The sequence below is a fragment of the Podarcis pityusensis genome (assembly GCF_964106645.2).
Source record: "Podarcis pityusensis genome assembly, chromosome: 2".
Lineage (NCBI taxonomy): Eukaryota > Metazoa > Chordata > Lepidosauria > Squamata > Lacertidae > Podarcis > Podarcis pityusensis.
Genome location: NC_138029.1, coordinates 126,757,679 through 126,777,982, shown reverse-complemented (window position 1 = coordinate 126,777,982; position 20,304 = coordinate 126,757,679). Strand labels below are relative to the sequence as shown.

At 50.7% G+C, this 20,304-nt stretch overlaps 1 protein-coding gene, 1 long non-coding RNA gene and 1 pseudogene across 4 annotated transcripts in view; 2 read left to right on the top strand and 1 right to left on the bottom strand.

Annotated features, from left to right (window-relative positions):
* Window positions 1-293: 293 nt before the first annotated feature.
* Window positions 294-20,304, top strand: part of LOC308470191 — a 127,839-nt gene continuing 107,828 nt past the window's right edge. The window contains exon 1 of the long non-coding RNA XR_013982241.1: window positions 294-930. This is a non-coding gene — a long non-coding RNA (uncharacterized lncRNA). The remainder of the gene's footprint in view (window positions 931-20,304) is intronic.
* Window positions 5,083-12,780, top strand: LOC308470054 (H-2 class II histocompatibility antigen, E-S beta chain-like; annotated as a pseudogene). Its single transcript, XR_013991606.1, has 5 exons — window positions 5,083-5,203; window positions 7,118-7,386; window positions 11,424-11,705; window positions 11,844-11,954; window positions 12,663-12,780. The product of XR_013991606.1 is annotated as an H-2 class II histocompatibility antigen, E-S beta chain-like (transcript).
* LOC308471534 (HLA class II histocompatibility antigen, DR alpha chain-like) lies at window positions 16,554-20,225 on the bottom strand. Of its 2 annotated transcripts, XM_080995574.1 has the most exons (6): window positions 20,120-20,188; window positions 20,011-20,083; window positions 18,775-19,032; window positions 18,158-18,442; window positions 17,674-17,815; window positions 16,554-17,521 (listed from the first exon to the last, which is right to left on the bottom strand). In XM_080995574.1, the coding sequence occupies exons 1-6, from the start codon at window positions 20,129-20,131 to the stop codon at window positions 17,518-17,520; spliced, it is 774 nt and encodes a 257-aa protein (XP_080851700.1). In that variant the 5' UTR covers window positions 20,132-20,188; the 3' UTR covers window positions 16,554-17,517. The 2 variants fall into 2 exon arrangements, with proteins under 2 accessions (XP_080851700.1, XP_080851699.1); XM_080995573.1 differs by having other exon boundaries at window positions 20,011-20,225.

Genomic DNA, 20,304 nt, shown 5'->3' with positions numbered 1-20,304 from the left:
GACATGACGGAGCTGCCTTTTGCTTCTTGCTCTTTGGGGCAACCAGAAAGACGAAAATACAGAAAGAAGAATGGAGACCTTTTTCGGTCAATATAAGAACGCAATACCGCCAAATAATTTCTTTAACTGGTTTTGACTTGTAGCAGGAACCCCCCCCCCCCAATCATTCTGTTTGTACAAACTTCACACACACTCACACACTACATACGCCACACTTCTGTTATAAATTCATAGAAAAATCAACCATACATTGGATTTGCACTGTTCCATTTTTATTTTACTCCATATTGTTACGGCTAAAATCTGGGTGCGGGGCTACACTGCCACCCAGCTCGTCGGACTAAGTGTCCGCGGGTCCCTGCGGAAGAAAATGAGCTCAGCCGGACAGGAGCAAAATGCAGAGGTCCAAGGTTTATTGCGTTGCGCAACAGGTTCAAGACCAGATTGAACAGCGAGAAAGGGGTGACATGAACTTTTGAAACTCCCTCCATGTCCCAGAATACAGTGCAAAATACATCCCAGTTACATCATGAATACATTAAGGAAAGGTTGGGTTACACAGATTACATCATGAATACATTAAGGAGAGGTTGGGTTACACCGGATTAACATAATGAGGAGGGAGGGGGAATATGCAGAGCTGGAGATATGCGCAGATAAGCGCTTCCTGAGTGCCAGATGGGAAGACAATGGCCAATGTATGCATAGTTTGTCACCTGGCATTGCCCGGAGGAAAGGTTTGGCAGAGTGATTTTGACAGGATTAGGGTCTTGACACTTTACTTGAGGGATTATGGAAGACGGGGGGGGGGGTGATGGAGTCCTAGAGAAATTGAGCAAATTGGCACGTTGATTTTCTATGGATTTTATAGATTTTAGTCCCCTTTGACATTGACAATTGGGAATAAATGGATATATTGTAGTGAAGAAGGTGAAGAAGACATGCCCCCCCTTCCGTAACAATATGACAAGGACTATCAAAAGGGGGTGTGATACGGAAGGAGAGGGGGGGCACCTTTCCTCAGCCCTCCTCCTCCTTACAAGGGGCCCGAGGCGATGACCTCGACAGCGCCCAACTCTACCGTGACGCCCCAACCCCCACACTGTCGCACAAGCACCACACTATACCCCCTGACCTTATAAATTAGTATCCTTTCTTTCTATATACGGGCGAAATAAGCCCTTTCTTCCTTAAGCCTTCCTTTCGCCCTATTTTTAACATGGGTAGACCGTATCGAACCGCATTTTCCATTGACTATAATGGCCGCGCCTCAGCCAATCAGGACCGTGCATTCTCCTGCAGGAGCCAGCTCAGGGAGCTCTTGCACGCCTCATTTAACCTCCTGACAAGCTGTTGACAGCCCCCTGCTGCGAGAACAATGGAACCGAAACCAGCGACCTCGTAAAACTGTCAAAGTCTTGTTACAATGTATCCATTTTGTTTCCGCTTCTGATATTCAACATACACTTGACCGGCAAAGTGCCGAAACTTTGGAAATTAATATAAAATCAACCAAAGCTCCGATTTCCTCCATCTTGACGTCATTCTACTCGGCTCCCTCTGGACTCCATGATGCTGCCCCTACCTCCATGATCCCCTGAGCGGCAGGTCACGTACTCAGGAAGACCTTAATCCTGTCAGATCGTTCTGCCGAACCCTTCCTCTGGGCGATGCCAGGTGGCAGACGATGCATATCTGCGCCATTGTCTTGCCATCACCTGTACTCAGGAAACGTTTATCTGTGTTTATCTGTGCATATCTCTTACTCTGCATATTTCCCCCCTCCCTTCCTAAAATGCTAATCCATGTAATCCCACCTTCCTGTAATGTATTCATGATGTAACCTGTAAAACCCAACCTTCTTTTAATGTATTCATGACGTTTTGTTGCACTGTATTCTGGGACTTGGAGGGAACTTTTAAAAGTTTATGTCGCCCCATTCTCGGGGTTCAATGCCATTTTGAACCTGTTGCGCAATAAACTTTGGATCTCCGTTTATTGCTCCTGTCTCCGGCTGAGCTCATTTCTTCCGCTAGGACCCGCGGACTTCGTCCGACGAGCCGGGTGGCAAGGGTAACTCCGCACCCGGAATTTTCCGTAACAGGGTGGCTTGGTTCTGGTCAGCCATAATCCCTTCACCATCCCAGCACATCCACAGGAGCCCTGCCCAGTTGCTATGCCAACCCTGATGATCCCAGACAGAAGACAATCAAGATCACAAAGAACTTGCATATGGGAGTGGATTCAGCATGGACTGAATCAAAGGACAATGATCAGATCTTCCCTCTGGGGGCAGGAAACTGCAAACTCCCCTTTGTCTCCTGAAGTGACTCAGGGGGAGGGGGGAGGAACCAGCCAGGTGACAAGACACTCAGGTTACCACCAACTCCTCCCTCAACCCCTCCTTTCTGTAATGTATGCATGATGTTTCTGGGGGGTGGGCTTGACCTAGAGGAGGGGAATTTCAAAAGTTTTTATAAGACCTTGCACACTATTTTTCTTTGTCTTTCCTCTCACCTGCAAGTGAGGGGAACACCCTGTCGTGACAGTCTTTCTTCAATAAAGACCAAGCCTACAGGCTGCTGATTTGCTTCAATTTACTCTGGTTGGTGTCTTTACTTTTTGTCCAAGGGAGCCCTTGGATTTTTCCGGTAACAGACTTATGAATGGAAAGAAAATACACCAGATTGTAATATAGGATTTTAGCTTAAGAGGTTAGATAGGCAGCAGGGAAGAGAGAGAATTAGACCAGCACAGATGTAAGGATGGTGTTGGGTTTGCTAATCAAACCTTAAATTGTCTCAGGCACTGCTGATGCCAATAAGAGCCCTGTATATACTTTGTTTTATTCAACTGAATAAAAGTACAGAGAAAAGTTGGCCGCCCCGGCAGACTCTTGGTAACATGCTTTTAAACATTCATTCTCCTTACTCCTCCTTTCTACCTCCCCTAATTCCTATTGGTTTAAGAACTTTCAGCGGACAGACTTCCTTGAATGCCTCTTTCACACCTTACTCCTTGATATGTGCCCCCACCGTTACACACAGTCACATACATCCCACGTACATTTAAATTAGTAATTTAAGGACAAGGTGTGTGTCTTTTAATATTCAAGAGGTATTTGAGTTTGACCAAACTGCGGGAGGCAGTGGAGGACAGAAGAGCCTGGCGTGCTCTGGTCCATGGGGTCACGAAGAGACGGACACGACTACACAACAACAACAACAACAACAACACTGTCTTAAACCCAGCATCTGCTAATTCTCCTTGTTATCTTGTATTGTAAATATTTCACTCTTGGCTATCTAAAGGTCTTGAGCAATAAAATGACTCCCTAACACATCCCTGGTAAACTGATAAGAGGTAGCTAACGAGTCCCTAACAAATACAGGGGACGCGGGTGGCGCTGTGGGTTAAACCACAGAGCCTAGGACTCGCCGATCAGAAGGTCGGCGGTTCGAATCCCCGCGACGGGGTGAGCTCCCGTTGCTCGGTCCCTGCTCCTGCCAACCTAGCAGTTCGAAAGCACGTCAAAGTGCAAGTAGATAAATAGGTACCGCTCCAGCGGGAAGGTAAACGGTGTTTCCGTGCGCTGCTCTGGTTCGCCAGAAGCGGCTTATTCATGCTGGCCACATGACCGGAAGCTGTATGCCGCCTCCCTCAGCCAGTAAAGCGAGATGAGCGCCACAATCCTAGAGTTGGCCACGACTGGACCTAATGGTCAGGGATCCCTTTACCTTTACCAAATTGCACACGAAAGCTCATACCAAGAACTAACTTAGTTGGTCTTAAAGGTGCTACTGGAAGGATTTTTTTTATTTCAAATAGACAAAGGAAGAGATTCAACTTCAAAAGACCAGATTGATGGACCGCCAACTAGCTTTCTTTAGCATAACACTTGATAGATTCTCCAGCAGAGAAGCAGAGACATTTAAGCAAGCACAGTTATACAGAAGTGAATATAGCTGGTTATTTTATATAAAAACAGGATCAATAATAATTTCTGACGCCACAATGGGAAGTCGCCAAGATAAATTAATAGATTTTGATGTAAATTGTATTTCCTCTTCTCCTTCCTCATGGCTGGACTTGAGACAACGCAGCAGCAGCAGCAGCGTTGGAAACAGAATCTAGCCTGGGACTTCTGGGGGTTTGAGGGAGAGGATGAAGCTGTCAGGAAGGAAGACGGGGGGGGGGCAGCTGATTTTCAGGGATCCCTTTCTCTGACGCTTTATAAGATCCCTGGGCAGGAGGGAGAAGCTCCGGCAGCCCCTCCAGAGACGGGGACCCTCCCCAGGCAGGAGCCTCAGCCGGAGACCGAGCAAAAACAGCAGCAGGAAAATGGCAGCTGATATTTTTGGGGTGGGGGGGCTGGATCTCCCCAGGAGGGGAGGGGTCTCCTCCAGGGAAGGGGCTGCGGGGGCTCCTCTCTGTCTCCCCCCTGTGTGTTTCTTCATGGGGCTCCTCAGACTCCAGCGCCAGGGATGTTTCTTGCACAGGGGAGCTGGGGGCTGGAGGGGGCTTTTATTGGGGGGAGGGATTTCCTTATTGGGGGGCTGCCAGGTCTCCTGGGGATGCAGGCTGGGGGGCAAAGAGGGGGAGCCCCCTCCCTCAGCAGACACTTATTCCCCCCTTGAAACTTCCTTCCTCTTTCCGGATACATGAAGGAACGAAGGTTTAGCGGGTTAAAACGCAGCAGAAGAAAAGCGCATCTCGCTGTTTTGAAGCCTGAGTCTGAAATTCCCCTTTTTGCTGCCAGAGTAAACTTTTGGATGGAACTGACAGATTCTTGCTAATCTTTATATCCCCCCAAAGGTTTTCTGGGGAAGATCTTGATTCACCCGCGACGCAGCAACAATGTAGAGATCAGAAGCAGCTGAGAAGGCAAAGATGAACTTGCAGATCTATCCGGAGCAGAGAGAGCCCTTGCTAATGCTCTTTCCAGGAGTTCCCTGCCTGGCGACCGATGACGCTGCCTCGGCTCGGAGGCGGATTGGACGCTCGCGGGGCGGGCGGTAGAGTGGGCGGGGCTTGGGCAGGAGTTCCCCCCTGGGCTGAGCGGAGAAAGTCCCATTTGGGGGCGAAGAAGAGAGAAGGATGGGGGGCTCCGGCGCTGCGCCTTTGGCCTTTGGGGGGCTTCTGCTGGGGATGGGGGCGCTGGTGGTCTCTTCTTTGGAGGGGCTGGGCGTGGAGGCGCCTCCAGGTGAGCAAAGATTCTGCAATGGGGGAGAAGGAAGAGGACCCCCATCAGTGGGGCTTCCTTGGCGATCCCTCGTAGATGGTCTTCCATGATCTTAGCAGGGAGTCCGTAAGTGACTGTGGAGCCAATTCTGGATCCCCACGTCCTTCCACAGTGGGGACATTGGTTTCAGGGCGGGAGTTGATCCCTTGAGGGTTTGCCAAGCGTGCCTTCCTCTTAGCACGTTTCTCCCTTTGTCCTGAGTTCGAGTGTCTTCAAAGCCCATGACACCTTCGGTAAAGGCTGTTCTCCAATTGGAGCGCTTGCAGGACAGTGTTTCCCAATTGTCAGTGTTTATGCTACGTTTTTTTAGATTTGCCTTGAGAGAATCTTTTAACCTCTTTTGTTGACCACCAGCATTACGCTTTCCGCTTTTAAGTTAGGACTAGAGTAGTTACTTTGGAAAGATGATAATCGGGCATCCGAACAACATGGTTTAGTTCAGTGAAGTTGATGTTGAAGAATCCTTGTTTTCCCACGGGGACTCTTTGCTTCTTCCAGGACACGAGGGGGGGGGGGCAAAGGGGCAGGAGGGAAGGGGAAACACTCCCCCTCTGAAAAAGAGCAGCTCAGGCTTCTTGGACTGGGAAGGAGAAAGCATTTATTTATTGCTATTAATTATATCCCGCCTTTCAGGATTAAAATCCTACCCCAGCAGCTTACAAATAACAGTCAATTGAATTTTAATAAAACCACAATATTCACACCTTAAATAGTCTTCCTGCAGGACAGCTGATGGCAGGCAGCCCTAGGGGACTTTTGGGGGGCGGGGAGGGGGGAGCGCAGCTGAATTTGGCCCTGAGCTCTTCTTCACCTGCCTCTCAAAATGATCCTCATCATTATTAGTCCATAACCAATTATTAAGTCTATAAAGGACTACACATAAGGCATAAATATACCTTTCATCTATCTGCTCTTTCTCAATAGTAAGAAACCCAGGCAAGTGTGTAGTCAGGATTTTGTTAGGGAGGGGCAGAACCTCAGTTTGCTATGTATTTTTATTGGTTTTTATTGATGGGGGCAGTTGCCCCTCCCTGTTCCCCTTGGCTACGCCCATGAAGCAGCAGCGAAACTGGGGCATATGGGTCCTTGCTCCGGGGACCCTGAACTCCCCCCCCTCGCGGCAGGTCCCCTCTCTCAGCCACCCCCCCCACCCTGCCTTGGGGTCCTCTGGGTGCTGAAACGGGCTCCTGCGTAGACAGGCGTTGCTTCCTGCGTTCTGGGAGGGAAAGCGAAAGTGAAACCGGCTCTCCCGCAGGGGGGGGCGGGTCTCCTCGAGGGGAGGGTTTTTTTGGAGTGAAGCCCCCTTCAGAGCAGAGAAGTGTCTCCCACCCTCCTTGGCATCTCGCCCTTTTCCTGGTCTCTCTCCCACCCCCAACATTTCCTCTTCCAGCCGGAGGGCAATAAAAGGGGGGAGGGAGCTTTACTTTTTAAAAAAAACTGGGAGAAGCATGGGCAGAGCCATCGGGGGCAGGGAGCAGCTGCCCCCCCAAACAAACAAACAAACAAACAAATAAATAAAATAAAAGCAGATAGCTTGGTTCTCTCTCCCACCCCTCCCTTAATCCTGGCTACGCTCATGGGGTCCCGGGGGTCTTTGAGGTTGTGCCTCCCCCTCCACAACGGCCTTCCTTCTGATTTCCCCCTTTCCTTTGGGAAGGAGGTGAGGGGGGGGGTCTCCCAGCTCAGTCTCTGGTGCCCTCCTCCCCTCCCGCCATGGGATCATGTGACACGAGAGAGAGAGAATGGGAGAGAGACAGACCATCTGTCTCCTGCCCGGCGGGGCAACTCTCTGCTATAGTGAGAACTGCGCCCTCAAGGCAACTGGAAACCGGAAGTCTCCACCCTCCAATTTTAATTCCCCCCTCCCACCCGCAGAGCATTTCCTGTACATGGGGAAGTTTGAGTGCCACTTCTCCAATAGGATGCAGTGGATCCGCTTCCTAGAAAGGCACTTCTTCGACCGGCAGGAGCTCATGTACTTCGACAGCGACCGAGGGAAGTTCGTGGCTGTGGCAGAACTGGCGGAGTCCAAGTCAAGAGTTGGAACCAGGACAAGGACTTCCTGCAGAGCAGGAAGGCCGCCGTGGATTCCGTCTGCCGGTACAACTACGGGATCTTTGATCCCTTCTCCCAGTCCCGGCACGGTGAGTCCAGAATGGGGGAGGGGGGCGTCATGGGAAACGCCCCCCCCGGAAGAACCCAAAATGAGGGGGAGTGTGGGGTGTGTTAAGTTGTGGGCGAACATATCAGATGACACAGCGATTCTTCCAAGCAGCTCTTTATTTGTAAGCTGGAACCAAAAACTTAACTGAGGAGCTCAGTCAGCCTGCTTATATAGAGCTCCAGAACAATTGTAACTGTTGCAACTTTCTAAAACTATCCAATCACTGAACGTCACTTTTCGATCCTTCATTTGCATACAAACTATCCAATCACTGAACGTCACTTTCGATCCATCATTTGCATAACTATCTACAGTATCCCCCTGCTGGCCCAGGGTGAGAACATCAGTACATAACAGGGTGGACCCGGGACTTCCCCCCGGCCCCCTCCCCTCCCGCTTTTCAGAGAGATAAAGGGGCCTTTCCTGATGCCCCGCTCCTGGCAGAGTTTCTGTGTCCCTGGAAGCATCACAAACTATTTTGTGTATTGCAATCTGGAGGGTGTCTCTCTTACTTTATTTATTTATTTATTATTAATTAAATTCGCATCCCGCTCTATACCTGTAGGTCTCAGGGCAGCTTGCAACACAAAATTTCAGTATTAATAATAATAATAATAATAATAATAATAATAATAATAATAAAAAAACAAAAAACAATAATAGAAGTAATGAATTATTATTATTATTATTATTATTAATAATAATAATAATAATACCCCAGCCACTCTGGGCAGCTCCCAACAAAATTAAAAGCACAATAGAACATAAAACATTAAAAACTTCCCTAAACTTCATTTACTGCCTGTGCTGTCTCTGGTTCTCCCTCTCCTCATTCCACCCCCACAACGACCCTGTGAGGGAGGCCAGGCTGGGGGGGGCTGGCCAGGGACACCCAGGAGACTCAAGGCCTGGGGGGATTTGAACCCAGGACGCAGTCCAAGGCTGGACTCCATTAGAGTGGGGGGGCTGCAAGGGGGGAATAGGCAGCCTTTCAGGGGGAGAAGAGAGCACATTTCAAGCAGAAACCCTGAACATTTAAAAGTACAATATGTTGTTATTTGGACATCACTCAATTAATAATTGTGACACCTTAGCATGTCGTTTCTTGCACACTTGACAAGGATTCAGGTAGGGCTACGATATGTCCAGGTTTCCCAGGGAATTGGGGTGTTTAAATTGGGGGGGGGGGTTAGAAATTAACCTCAAAATCACATACATTCAGGATTAAATAATTATTATTATAAACTGTTACGATATTGAAGCAATGCAGCCGCGAGCTGCTGGTAGCTTGAAAGCAAAACATAATGGGAATGTTGGGACTGTTCCGTGGGAAACAGAGAGACAGTCTATTCACAGTGCGACGCACTGGAATTAGCCCAGAGTGTAATATGAGCTGTACAGGAAGTACAGCAAGTGTTTTGTTCTCTCTCGACTGCTGAAGCTTGAAGAGAGCAGTCATGATTTTTGTAACGCTGCAAAGACAGAAATAAAGGCATGTAAATACGTTTCTGTCTATCTCGTTCCCCTGCCCGGGGGGGGGGCAGGAAAGAGGGGGGTGTTCTTCTCATCGCCTATCGCGACCTAGCCTGTATCCTGCTGGGAATGCAGACAGGGAGGTCAACAGGAGATCAAGCCAGGTGCCTGGAGAGTGGCCAGTTTCTCCTCATAAAGACTTGATTCCCAACATCTGGTAGCACGTAGCCGATGGTTTTGATCCATGAAAGCAACAAGAGAGGTTGATGGATCGTACTTCATCCTCTGCAAGGAGATAAAGAAAGAATGTGGTAGTGGGCGGATGGAAGCTACAAGGACGGCTGAGCACCGGAGGAGGAGTTTTTGCTGAGCAACGGATTCCCTCAAGGTATGGTGATTTTATAGCTGTGAGAGTGAACGCGAATTGAAGCATTCTTCGGTTCACTGAGTGTCTGCTTTTGGATGAAACCAGCACTGAGAGAAATAGCCTTCATATTCCTGAGATTGATAAGGTTTGCTGCTCAAACCTGGAATGTCCAGTTGCTAAGCAACGAAACGTCAGTAAAGTGGAAAGTTACTAGCCAACACGGAAGTGAGGCTGGCACTGTGAGAGGCTGGAAAAACACTGAGAAAACAGCGTTTGTTTTGTCTATTATCTCACTGCTCTTGGAGGGACTTTCAAAACAGCCTGCGTTTAGCTGCCAAGTGTGAGGCAGTAAACAGCCAATAGACTTTTGGAGTTTACAGGCTCGAGAGTGAGAGCCGAGGCTTGGATTTAAAATGGATGCCAGGAAGGGGGGAGGCTTACCTTACCCACCTCTACTGACTAATGACAATTATTCCTCATGGTTTATAAAGATGAAAGCCCTGCTTCAGAATCAGAATGAGAAAGGTTTCAAAAGGTTTGGGAAGTTCTCCTTTTGAAAAGCTATTCCACAGAAAACCTTCTGTTGCCCATTTTAAGGTTTTTGGGTCTCATGTGAAGACTGAAGCTCCAGGTGGAGCAAAGAATGCTAGAGGCATTTTTGTGGGTTATGAAAAGGGTCTCTACAGGGTAATTTTGTCTGAATCTGGTCAGGTGGTTCTCACAAAATTTCTAGAGAGTGCTCCTGAACAGGAGAGAGTAATTGTTCACACATTTCCCACAGAGGACAATTCAGATGATGATGATGATTTTACTGATTACAGTGGTACTGAAAATGACAGTGATAGCTCACAGAGCTCAGTTGACACAGTCATTGAGAGGAAATCTCACACAGTGGCTAGACCTTCACAGATGAAGGATGAACCACTGTTTACTATTGGAACTGGTTCTCCAAAGAGTCCTAAGACTGAACCAGTGAGCAGAGAGGATCAGCACCTCATACGCAGGTCTGAGAGAGTTACAAAGGGTGTACCACCCAAGAGGTATTCCAAAGAGTTTGCTAACTCAGCTGTTGCATGTGTTGCTATTGTTAACAACTCAAGACAGGTTGAAGCTGTGTCTAAGTCAGAGACAAAGACACAACAGGGAGTTGCTAAGCGTAACACTACATCCCCTAGCCACGGTAATGCAGATGCACTCATTCCTTGGAAGACAGACAACCAGAGAGGTACACTGGGGAAACCAGTGGCGGGTAGTTCCAAGGGTGGAACTGAAACAACAGGGGAGTGTTATATGTATAACAACTGTTTGTTTTCTTCTCTGGATCACGCTTTGCTTGCAGCGCACATTGTTTCATATGGGGGAGTATGTTTCATATGGGGGAGAATAAATACTCCACAAGTTTTCTTTAAAAATTGCTGGCTGCTGAACCATTGTAAGTAAAGAATTTAAAGTGGATTGGCTACATTTTCCTCCTAAATTGCAGGAAGGGATAAATACAAAGAGCTTGGTATGCCAGAATCACATATCATTCATTGCAGGTATTTTATTTTCAGCATAAAGAGGATTCAGTTTTTGTAGCTGATTGTAGGCAGCAGTGCCCTCTCTACGTGTTCACATGGTGTAAACATGTATGTTGTCTTCTAGAGATCCAAACACACACACACAAAATGAACACACAAGCAAGCAATACTCCAAAGTGCTTCTTCTGTTCCCAAAAGGGTAAGAGGGATGTTCTGATCTCTTCACCACTTCTAATTCATCTCTGAGACTTTAATGGAAGCAAAAGAAGAAAGAAAGAAAAATAAGACTTCCCCATTTCAACTTTGCTTGGAGAGCAACCTTCTCCAGGATTTCTCTTTCGCACTCAGTTCCAAAAACAGACAGGCGGAAAGGGAATGGGAGATACTTTTCTAGGTTTTCCGGCTTCCCCTTGCAGATTAGCATCACTCTGGTGCTCAGGAGATGCTTTTAGACTCTGGAGCCACAGGAGGGCTGCGGACAGAGAAAGGCCCCCTCTGCAAGCTGGGAGCCTCAGTTGCGCCCCTCTAGATGCTTCACCCTGGCTGGCCCCCTCCTCCGTTAACTGTGGCCTCTCCTCCCTCCCTTGAAGCCTCCAGGTCCCTTCCTGCCTAAATCTCTGACCTCCCTTCCACATCTCCCTTGCCTCCCTCCCACAGTCCAGCCCAAGGTGAAGATCACCCCCACAGACAACGTTGAATCTTCACCACACAACACTCTGCTGATTTGCACCGTCAACCGCTTCTTCCCTGCGGGGATTGAGATCAAGTGGTTCAGGAACGGGAAGGAGGAGCCCAAAGTGTGGACCACGGACCTCATCCGGAACGGGGACTGGACCTTCCATATTGAGGTGATGCTGGAGACAAAGCCAGAACGTGGAGACGTCTACACCTGCCAGGTGGAGCACGCCAGCTTCGAAGGCCCCGTCACAGTCCAGTGGGGTAGGACGCCTTGCCAGCCCTGACCCACCACTTCCCAAGGAAGTGGGGGCATTCCTGGGGGGCTAGATGGGTTGTTCCCCCCTCAGGGGGCTGATCCCAGGCCTGCCTTTCCTCACTCACAGCTTTCTCTTCCTTCAGAGCCACAGTCGGACTCTGCCAGGAGCAAGATGTGGACGGGGATTGTGGGGATTGTGCTGGGGCTGGTCTTTGGGGCCACTGGACTCGCCCTTTACCTGAAAAACAAGAAAGGTGAGGGTGGGGTGCCAGGGGGAGAGGGAGGGTTGGGTGTGGGGCTGGATTGGGCTCCAGGCTCCCCTCCTCTTCTTTGGCAGAGGCTCTGGAGAGGGTTCTGTTCCTTCTCCACTCCTAGGAGGTCCCTCTTGGTGCCTCAAATGGAGCCTCAGCTATTATGGAGATGGCCTGAGGTTTAAATCTGTAGATTAAGACCTAAAACTCCTATTCAGCATCCCCTCCTTCCAGGGACTACAATTTCCGTATTGCTGAGTGGACTAATTTCTGCCCCATTCCGTTCTTGGTTCAGGCAAGCAAGGGGCATCCTCAGAGTTCAAGGGAGGTGGAATCACTCCTGGAGGGTTCAAAGCGGGGACAGGAAGAGTGTCTGGAGAGTGCCATGAGGGCCAGAAAGAGAGGCCTGGGGGCCAAGTTTGGTCCAGGGTCTGTGGTTCCCCATTTCTGATCTGGAGAGATCTCCTTGGTCTCTTCTGAACCTCCTCTTCTCCATTGCCAAAGCCCGCCAAGTCTCCCTCCCTCTGTCTCCTTCCCTCCTCAGAGCCCCCCCTGCCAGGCCCATAACTGGAGGCGATGGGAATTGTAGTTCACAATATCTGATGGCCGCTCTATGGAGTGTCCCCCAAATCTTGCCAGGGATTCTTGACCCCTTTCTCCCCGTTCCTCACCCCACAGTGATGGGCTTGTCTCCCTCTCCTCTGTCTGCAGGACTCATCAGATAGACTTCACTGCTTCATCAGGATCCTGGGATGTGGAGAAGCTCTGTTCTTCCTGCCAGTTGCCCTCTGTCCTTGCTAAGAGGGTGGAAACCTCCTTGGAAGGTGGATGGAAGGAGTCACAGATCAAGAACGACGGTGTCCACCCCTCCCCCACCTCTGTTGCTTGCTTGTCATTTGGGGAAAGTTTCTTCTTGTGTTTCCCTTTCCGCTTGTTGATTGCAAGTTATGGCAACCTGATTCCTTCTTTGCACCTCTCTGCTAGAGAATTTGTGCCTTGAATCTCCCTGGAGCAGCCTGAGCTGTCCCTGAAAACAACCATGAATCTCATCAGACTGCCAGGACTGGTCCTTCAAGCCCTGATGGGGAGACTCACAACTGAATTGGGGAGGCCTGCCAAGAATCACAGGAGGCTGGTGAGGGGCAAACACTCTGGGTAGTTTGTTATTTCACTTCATAAACCTTATACATCACTTAATTGTGGGGGGAAAGCAACACCTCAAAGTGCTATGCAAAAAGATAAACCAAGAGAAAAATTGCCACAGTGCTTTAAAGCACAAACACACAAACGCAAAAACATTAAAATCACCTCAACTTCCTCAACATCTGGGTCGACTTGTCTGAGCAAGAATGTTTTCCTCAGGTGCCAAAAAGAGAACAATGAAGAAGGCTCCTCTTGGTTTCCTTAGGCAGGGAGTTCCAAAGTGTGCTGAAGGAGAGAAAGGAGAGGAAAACACTCCCAGGGACCCATATTTACATGTATTCATTTATTTTTAAAATTTCTATACTTCAACTGTAGATTTCAGGGCTGTTCACAATGTGATGGCAGAGGAGGAGGCAGGACCATCAAGCTCACACTAAGACAGGGAGGAAACGCTACAAAATCTGCAGACGAGAAGGGATTTCCTCAGAGGGAAAAAGACTCAGGTATCAGCAACCGCAGGCAGGGTTGGTCTGCGGAAGAGAAGGATTGTAGGGGTTGGACTATATCAGGGGTCTGCAACCGTTAAGACAAAAAGAGCCACTTGGACCCGTTTCCGAAGAGAAAAAAACTGTAAGCCGCAAAACTCGTCATTATAAAAATAACTTTTTTGTCACTTTTTTATTATTTCTTTGGTTGACCCCTCAGAATTACTCCTCCTCATAGAAATAAACATTAAATTAACAAGTTACCTTTGTGTGTGTGTGTGTGTGTGTGTGTGTGTGTGTGTTCTTCACTCCCCTTCAATGCAGCGACCAGTGTACATGCCCCTTACAATGTAGCGGGCGGGAAGGTGACGTCGGGACGGTGCATGACTAATGCACGCACCGCCCCCATGCGACGTCACAGCCAGTACAGCACCCGCCACAGTGGGGAGTGTCGGGGCACACAATGCGCCTCCTCCTCTCGCTGGTATCCGCCCCGGAGCCGCGGCAAAGGTGTAAAAGACCCACATGCGGCTCCGGAGCCGCGGCTTGCAGACCCCTGGACTAGATGACCCCTGAGGTTCCTCCAACTCTACAATTCCATGAGTCTCTGAGGAGGAAAAAGGCCTCAGAGCCCCTGCTTGGTCCTTCCAGAAGGAGGCCTCGTCCCAGATACCAGGGATGAAATTTGGAAGAGGCCCTTTGAGGATCTTAGGCTCTTGGGACCACGTGCCCTTGGCAGACTCTCCTTCTTCAAATTGTCCCATTTCAAGGCAAATGGGCCCTTTCACATTCACAGGACATGCGGCTCTTTCTGCTGAGGGGGGCCCTGGTCTCCTGCCCCACAGCCTTGCCCTGGCAGCTCCCCTGGCCCCCCTCCCCACATGCTACTTGGCTGAAGGTTCTCCTTTGCTTCTGCCTTGAGATCCAGGAGAATGTTTGCTCTTTTGCTGAAAGAGGATCTGCAAAAAAGATCCCATTTCCCCTTCTAAAGAAACCGTGACAACTCCAAGGTATAATATTGCACAGCAGGCTGGGCCTTGTCTGTCCGTCCCTGTGATGTCCCTGCACAAGCCTTGGCCCCAGAAGGGACGCCTCTCCCAAACCCCTCTCTGTGGGGTCATGTCCCTCCTGGAGCCTCTTGCCAGGGGGAGGAAGAGCTGGACGACTCTTTCAACTGGCATTCATTTCTGGAAGGAGGCATTTCTACACACAGAATAGGGGCAGAATGGGGAGAGGAGGGGAAACAGCAGATCCAGACCCCCGAAAGCAGTGACTCCTTCCCTGGGGGGACATGTTCTGTGCCCCTGGTCTTCCACTGGTGGGTCGCAGCCTGATCCCATGTGGGCTGAAACAGGAGCCCTGACACCTCGCAGATATAAAGATGGAGAAATGCATGTTTGGGTTGAAAGGGGGTCTGGGGTCTGGAAAGGTTGAAGAGACCTGTCTCTGCCCCACAGCCAACTCACGAAGGAGGTCTGGCCAGCCTGACTGGGCCACATCCTGGCCTTGGCTGACCTGAAACACCCCCACCCTCTCCTGTGGGTTGTGCCCCATAGCCTTGAGGACTTGGAGGGGTCTCTGCCCATTCTCCCCTGTTCCTCCTCCCTCCTGCCTTGGGAAGAGATGACCCACTTTGCTCTCCTGACCCAAGAGGGAGGGGGCTGCTCTCCAAGGAAATCTCCCCCCACCTTGAGCCAAGGAGCCCCTATTCCTCTAGCAGAGGGTGCTATGGGGCTTGCCCAGCCCCATTCCATTCAGCTCAGCCATTCCCAAGGGGGTCCTTCCCTAAAACTGCCATTCCTCTTAAGCCATTGCTGCTGGGCTGAAGGGGGGGCTGTGCTGTGGGGTGGTGGTGGAAGCTACTTCTCTGTGAGGAGGTTTTGCTGCGCTCCCGGTTGACCTCCGTCTCCTGGATCGTGGCCAGCTTCCCTCTTTCATTTCCCCAAATGCTGAGCTGAGCTCCAGGCCTCCCTGTGGGGGGAAGCGAAACTCCCCCCAGCGCCTTTCTGCAGCGTCTCCTCTGCTGCCAGAAACAAGGGGGCAGAAGGAGGGAGAGGTGGGGGAGGGAGGCATGTGCTATGGGCCCAGAAGTCCTGCTTCTGTCACCAGGGAGCAGGCTGCCTGGATCCTGCCCCTCCTGTCCAGGGACCCCCTTGCCCCCCTCCTCTTGGTCTGTTCCTTCCTCCAAGAGGCCTCCTTCCCAGCCTCAGGCAGGAACTGTATAGACACTCAAATTACATTGGGGGAGAGAAAGAGCTGAACAACTCCTTGCATTAACTTATCTTAACGAGGCACACAAAAATAGGGGCAAGATGGGAAGCTACCAGAAAAGAGTGAATTCTTCTCTGAGGGTTTTAAGGCATGTTTCAGGCAACACAGTCAACTCATGATGGAGGTCTGGCCAGGCCTGACCTTGCATGTCCTGAAACACACACCTCTCTAGAGTGTTGTTGCCCCTGGAAGAAGACCTTCATTCATCCATTTGGAGGAGGTCTCTGCACATTTCCTCCCTCTCCCCCCAATCAATCACTCCAGTCTCAGGAAGAGCAGGTGCTTTGATCTGGTGAGGCATTTTAGGACAGGGGGATGGGCTGTTCTGTTCCTCTCATCTGTTCACCCAGAGGTGGAATCCACGGGTCCTGTGGGATAATGGTTTGGGGCATCACACAACCCACAGCAGGCCTTGAAGACCAGAAGAGTCCTGTTGCATCACCAGGCTGATTAGGGTCCTCCTGCCCCAGCATCCTGTTCCCAGCAGGGGACAGACAGGCAGACCAGGGCAAAGGCAGGGAGGCACCAGCGCTGGCTCTCCTGATCTCTTATCATCTCCCAGAATCTGGGCCTAGAGACGCGAGGAGTCAGTGTAGCCACTCTGGTTGCAATGCTACCCATTTCCTCAACAGTTCACCTTTTTGCTTTCAAATAATAAATATATCCAGAGCTTATAGGCAGAGAAAACAGCACTAGAAACAAATCAACAAACTGTAAAATTTATTCATTGCTTTTGGAAATATGGGAGCACGTATGAAAAACAGCAGTTGGGCTGCACAGAAGCCATTGGGAAAGTTTTGCAGAAGAAGAAGGGATCTTTTCCTCTACACAGACAGATACAACCCTGCTTTATGTGGACGAGAAAGGTGTTTGGGGTCTCTTAGCAGCTAAACTTCCCCAGCAAGCTGGATGAATCCTCTTTGGGATTAAGGCAACACCTGAGGGGTGTATTCCTGCAGTGCAATGCACGGAACTGAGTAAGGCTCTCTCCAAAAACTGGAGAGGGAGGTGAATGGTTTTGGGTAAGTGGGGTGGAGATATGAATTAGTATGCCTGACCCTCTGTTGGCAGGGGTCTCCTTGAGCCATGCAGATGGAAGGCCAGGCAAAGCAGGAAGCCCCCACAAAAAACTATCCTGACTCAACCATGGAGTTTGGGGGAGGATCTGCAGCCAAACCACAAGCCCCTCTGTCAGAGATGATTTAGGTGAGATTCCTGCACTGCAGGGGGTTGGACTAGATGACCCTTAGGGTCCCTTCCAACTCTACAATTCTATGATTCTGTAAAATGCACAATTACTAGACAGCCAGAAGCAAAGGCACCAGGGAGTTTCAGAACCTGCATAGAGGGAGCTGTAAATGTTGCACCATGGCAAGACATTTAATGTGAGTAAACCATATACATTTCCTATTTACTTAAACAGTCTGAGCATTTTCTATGCTAAGAGGGAAACATAAAAGGGAGAAAAGTAATGTAAGTCTGCCTAAGCATCTTTGGCTATCATAATTGTTCTCAAAAGTTAAACATATTATCAGGAAAGCTTCTAAGGATAAGCTGCACACGGAGGAAGCAACTCCTTCCAGCTGATTTGTAGCAGAAGAGACTCTTGGCAAAGGAGCTGAGCTGAGAGGGTTGAAGGAAGAGGCTGTCAGGAAAGGAATCCCCCATTATCTGAAAAGGAAGGAGAAGGGAGCTGGTGAGCTGGGAGTATGGAGGCTGAGCACCTTCTGGGCAGGATGAGGCCCACCCCACCCCTTTGCTGTGTATTTTGGCTTCCCTTGCATTTGTCTCTGAGCCCATGAAGGGAACCGGGTTCGACTCACATGAAGCCCCTGTGATCGTTCGTCCTCATGGCCTTGAAGAAAAGGATGGTGCCAGCGATGATGCCCAGGATGCCAAAGGCCAAGCCCAGGGCACACAGCACGTTCTCCATCGTCTCCGGGATGGGAGAGGGCGCCTTGGAGACTGGGATGGAGAGAGAGAGGACAGGGCTAAGGAGGGACTCTGTTTCTCTGTGGGTGTTCATCAAAAGAAAGAACCCAGGGGTCCTGACACACCCGCCCCACACTCCTTAATACACACTGTTAAGTTAAACTGAGAGAAACTAACTCAAGGAACCCCCAAAAGTCGGCTGAGCACCTTATTGTCTCCTATGGCTAGAAGGAGCAGAATAAATTATTCAAAACTGCAAGTGTACTTCACTTGCATAAATTACTCTGATCATCATAACTTCCTTCTTATGAGCCATGAATCTGGGTTTCTGAGTTCAAGTCCCAGAGAAAAGCCCCAATCCTGCCCGGTGCTTACCCCAGATCTTCTCCATCTTTCCCTCTGGGATGCCCCAGTGCTCCACCTGGCAGACGTAGATGTCTCCCTGCTCAGGGACGAAGGGGAGGTAGGAGAACTTGCGGAAAGTGTTGTCCACGCTGGGGTAGAAGTCTGTCTCCTCCACGCCCTCGGAGACCACCTCGTTGTTCTTCAGCCAGGTGACGTTCAGCACTGGGGGGGAGAACCTGTCCACAAAGCAGATGAGGACGTTGGGGTCCCCCAGTTCCACGGCGTTTTCCGGGTACACAGTGGCCGAAGGAGCAACTGAGGAAGGAGATGGAGAAAGAAATGGGATTAAAACCCATTTTAAGCAGTCTAGAAATGGAAAGCATAGCAATCAGGTGCTGTGGGTATTTTTGCACCGGGTGTTCAGGTTTGGGAATGCCTCTGAGCTTGTACAGAGTGCAGTGCTGCCCCTCCCATCAGGTTTTCCTTCCCTTTTAGCCTGTCTCAGTCAGCCAAGGACTGGCTCCCGGGAGCAGAGTTCCCTCTGGGGAGGCAGAAAGGGGTCCTGAAGGGTCTTCCATGTCAGAAGCCAAGAGACCACCCCCTGCCTGCCCCCCAGCTCTCTCCCCTGCCCCCCTCGCGTGTCCTACCGTTCAGGGCACGGGTGCGGTTGCTTCGCTTCATGAGCACCTCCATGTTGTTCTTCATGACGGCAATGTTGGCCAGGGCGCCCTGCACCTCGAAGCTGGTGAAGCGCTGGAAGTCCGGCAGCCTCCAGACGTTCTGCTTCTTCTCCCAGTCCACGTGCAGGATCTCCTCGTTGTCAAACTCCAGCAGGAACTCCCCGGACTTCTTCTCCGAAGGGAAGCTCTCCTGGAAGAAGTCCAGCTCCACCAGGGTGTCCTCCACTGCAGGGGTGGGAGAGAGAGGGGGAGGCTTTAGGACCCCGCAGCAGGATGAGGGAGAACCTCCCCATTGCTAGGAATGGGGCCACCACCAGGAAGGCTCTCTAAGAAGACGAGGGGGGCTTCATCTGCTCTCAAACACACACACACAAACACACACACGTCAGTTTTAAAAACCCCTAATTCCTGAGCCATCACAGCCCCAAAAGGTGATCCTGGGGGGCATTTGTGTGTGGGGTGACTCTGGCAGATCGAAAGTTGGAGGAATCCTTCGAGAGGCCAATCCATGACTCCTCACAGGGTTGCTGTGAATATAGCAAGGATGTAACTCTGCCCTGAGCTCCTTGCCTCAAAGTGAAACCAAGAATACAGGGATTTCCTCCGAGTTTATAAGAGTTCTGCTCATAGTTGTTTTATAGGCTCCACCGAAGTTTCTGGCCCCTTTTGTGTTGCTGGGCAGGAGAGAGACCACTCTGTCAAGGGAGGGGGCATTGGGGGGGCTGATGCCTTTTGGGGGCGACCACTGGGGGCTTCTGAACTAGGCAGGTCTCTGTGGCAGCCTAGTCCATAAAGAAGAAAGAACAATTCTTCTTTTATCTCCCTTTCCCTCCTCCCAACAGGAAAGGCTAGAGGCACAAATCCCGAACTTTGAAGCAAGGCAGTGTGTGGGGTGGGGGGGGTGCTGTTTGCACCCTGTCCTCTCCCCTTTTTTAACCCCTGGACCAGCTTAGTTGAGGGTTCAGATCCTCCCTCCCCTCCCTCGTGTTTTGGGGGCGTCCAATTCCCTTCCTCCCCCCATCCCTCCGTATTCCCGGGCGCAGCTTCTGCACCTGTCAGGGGGAGGGGGCTTCTCCTCCCTGTAGCCCAAGAGACCCCTCCTCCTTTACCCACAAGCAACGCCCAGGGGCGCAATCTTTCTCCCCCAGCCCCCCTCCCGGGACCCCTCCCCAGACATCTCCCCCTCCCTCTGCGCCCCCCGACCTTTCAGGGCTCCGGCCCCCCTTGGCGGGGCGAGGAGGAGGGTCGCCCAGAGGCAGCAAAGGGCTCTTCCTCCCCCTCCTCCTCTTCCTCCTCCTCCTCCTCTTCCTCCTCTGGGCTCCATCTCTGCAGCTCTTCCTGGGCCGAGGCGGGCGAGGGGCGATTCAAGCCCAAGTGTCCCTTGCCCCTTCCTCCTGGATGCTCGCCCTCCAAGTGGCTGTGGGGCGGGGGAGGCCAGGGGGCGGCTTTGGCGGAGCAGAAAAGTCCCTGCCAGCTCGGCCAATGAGAAAGCGCCCT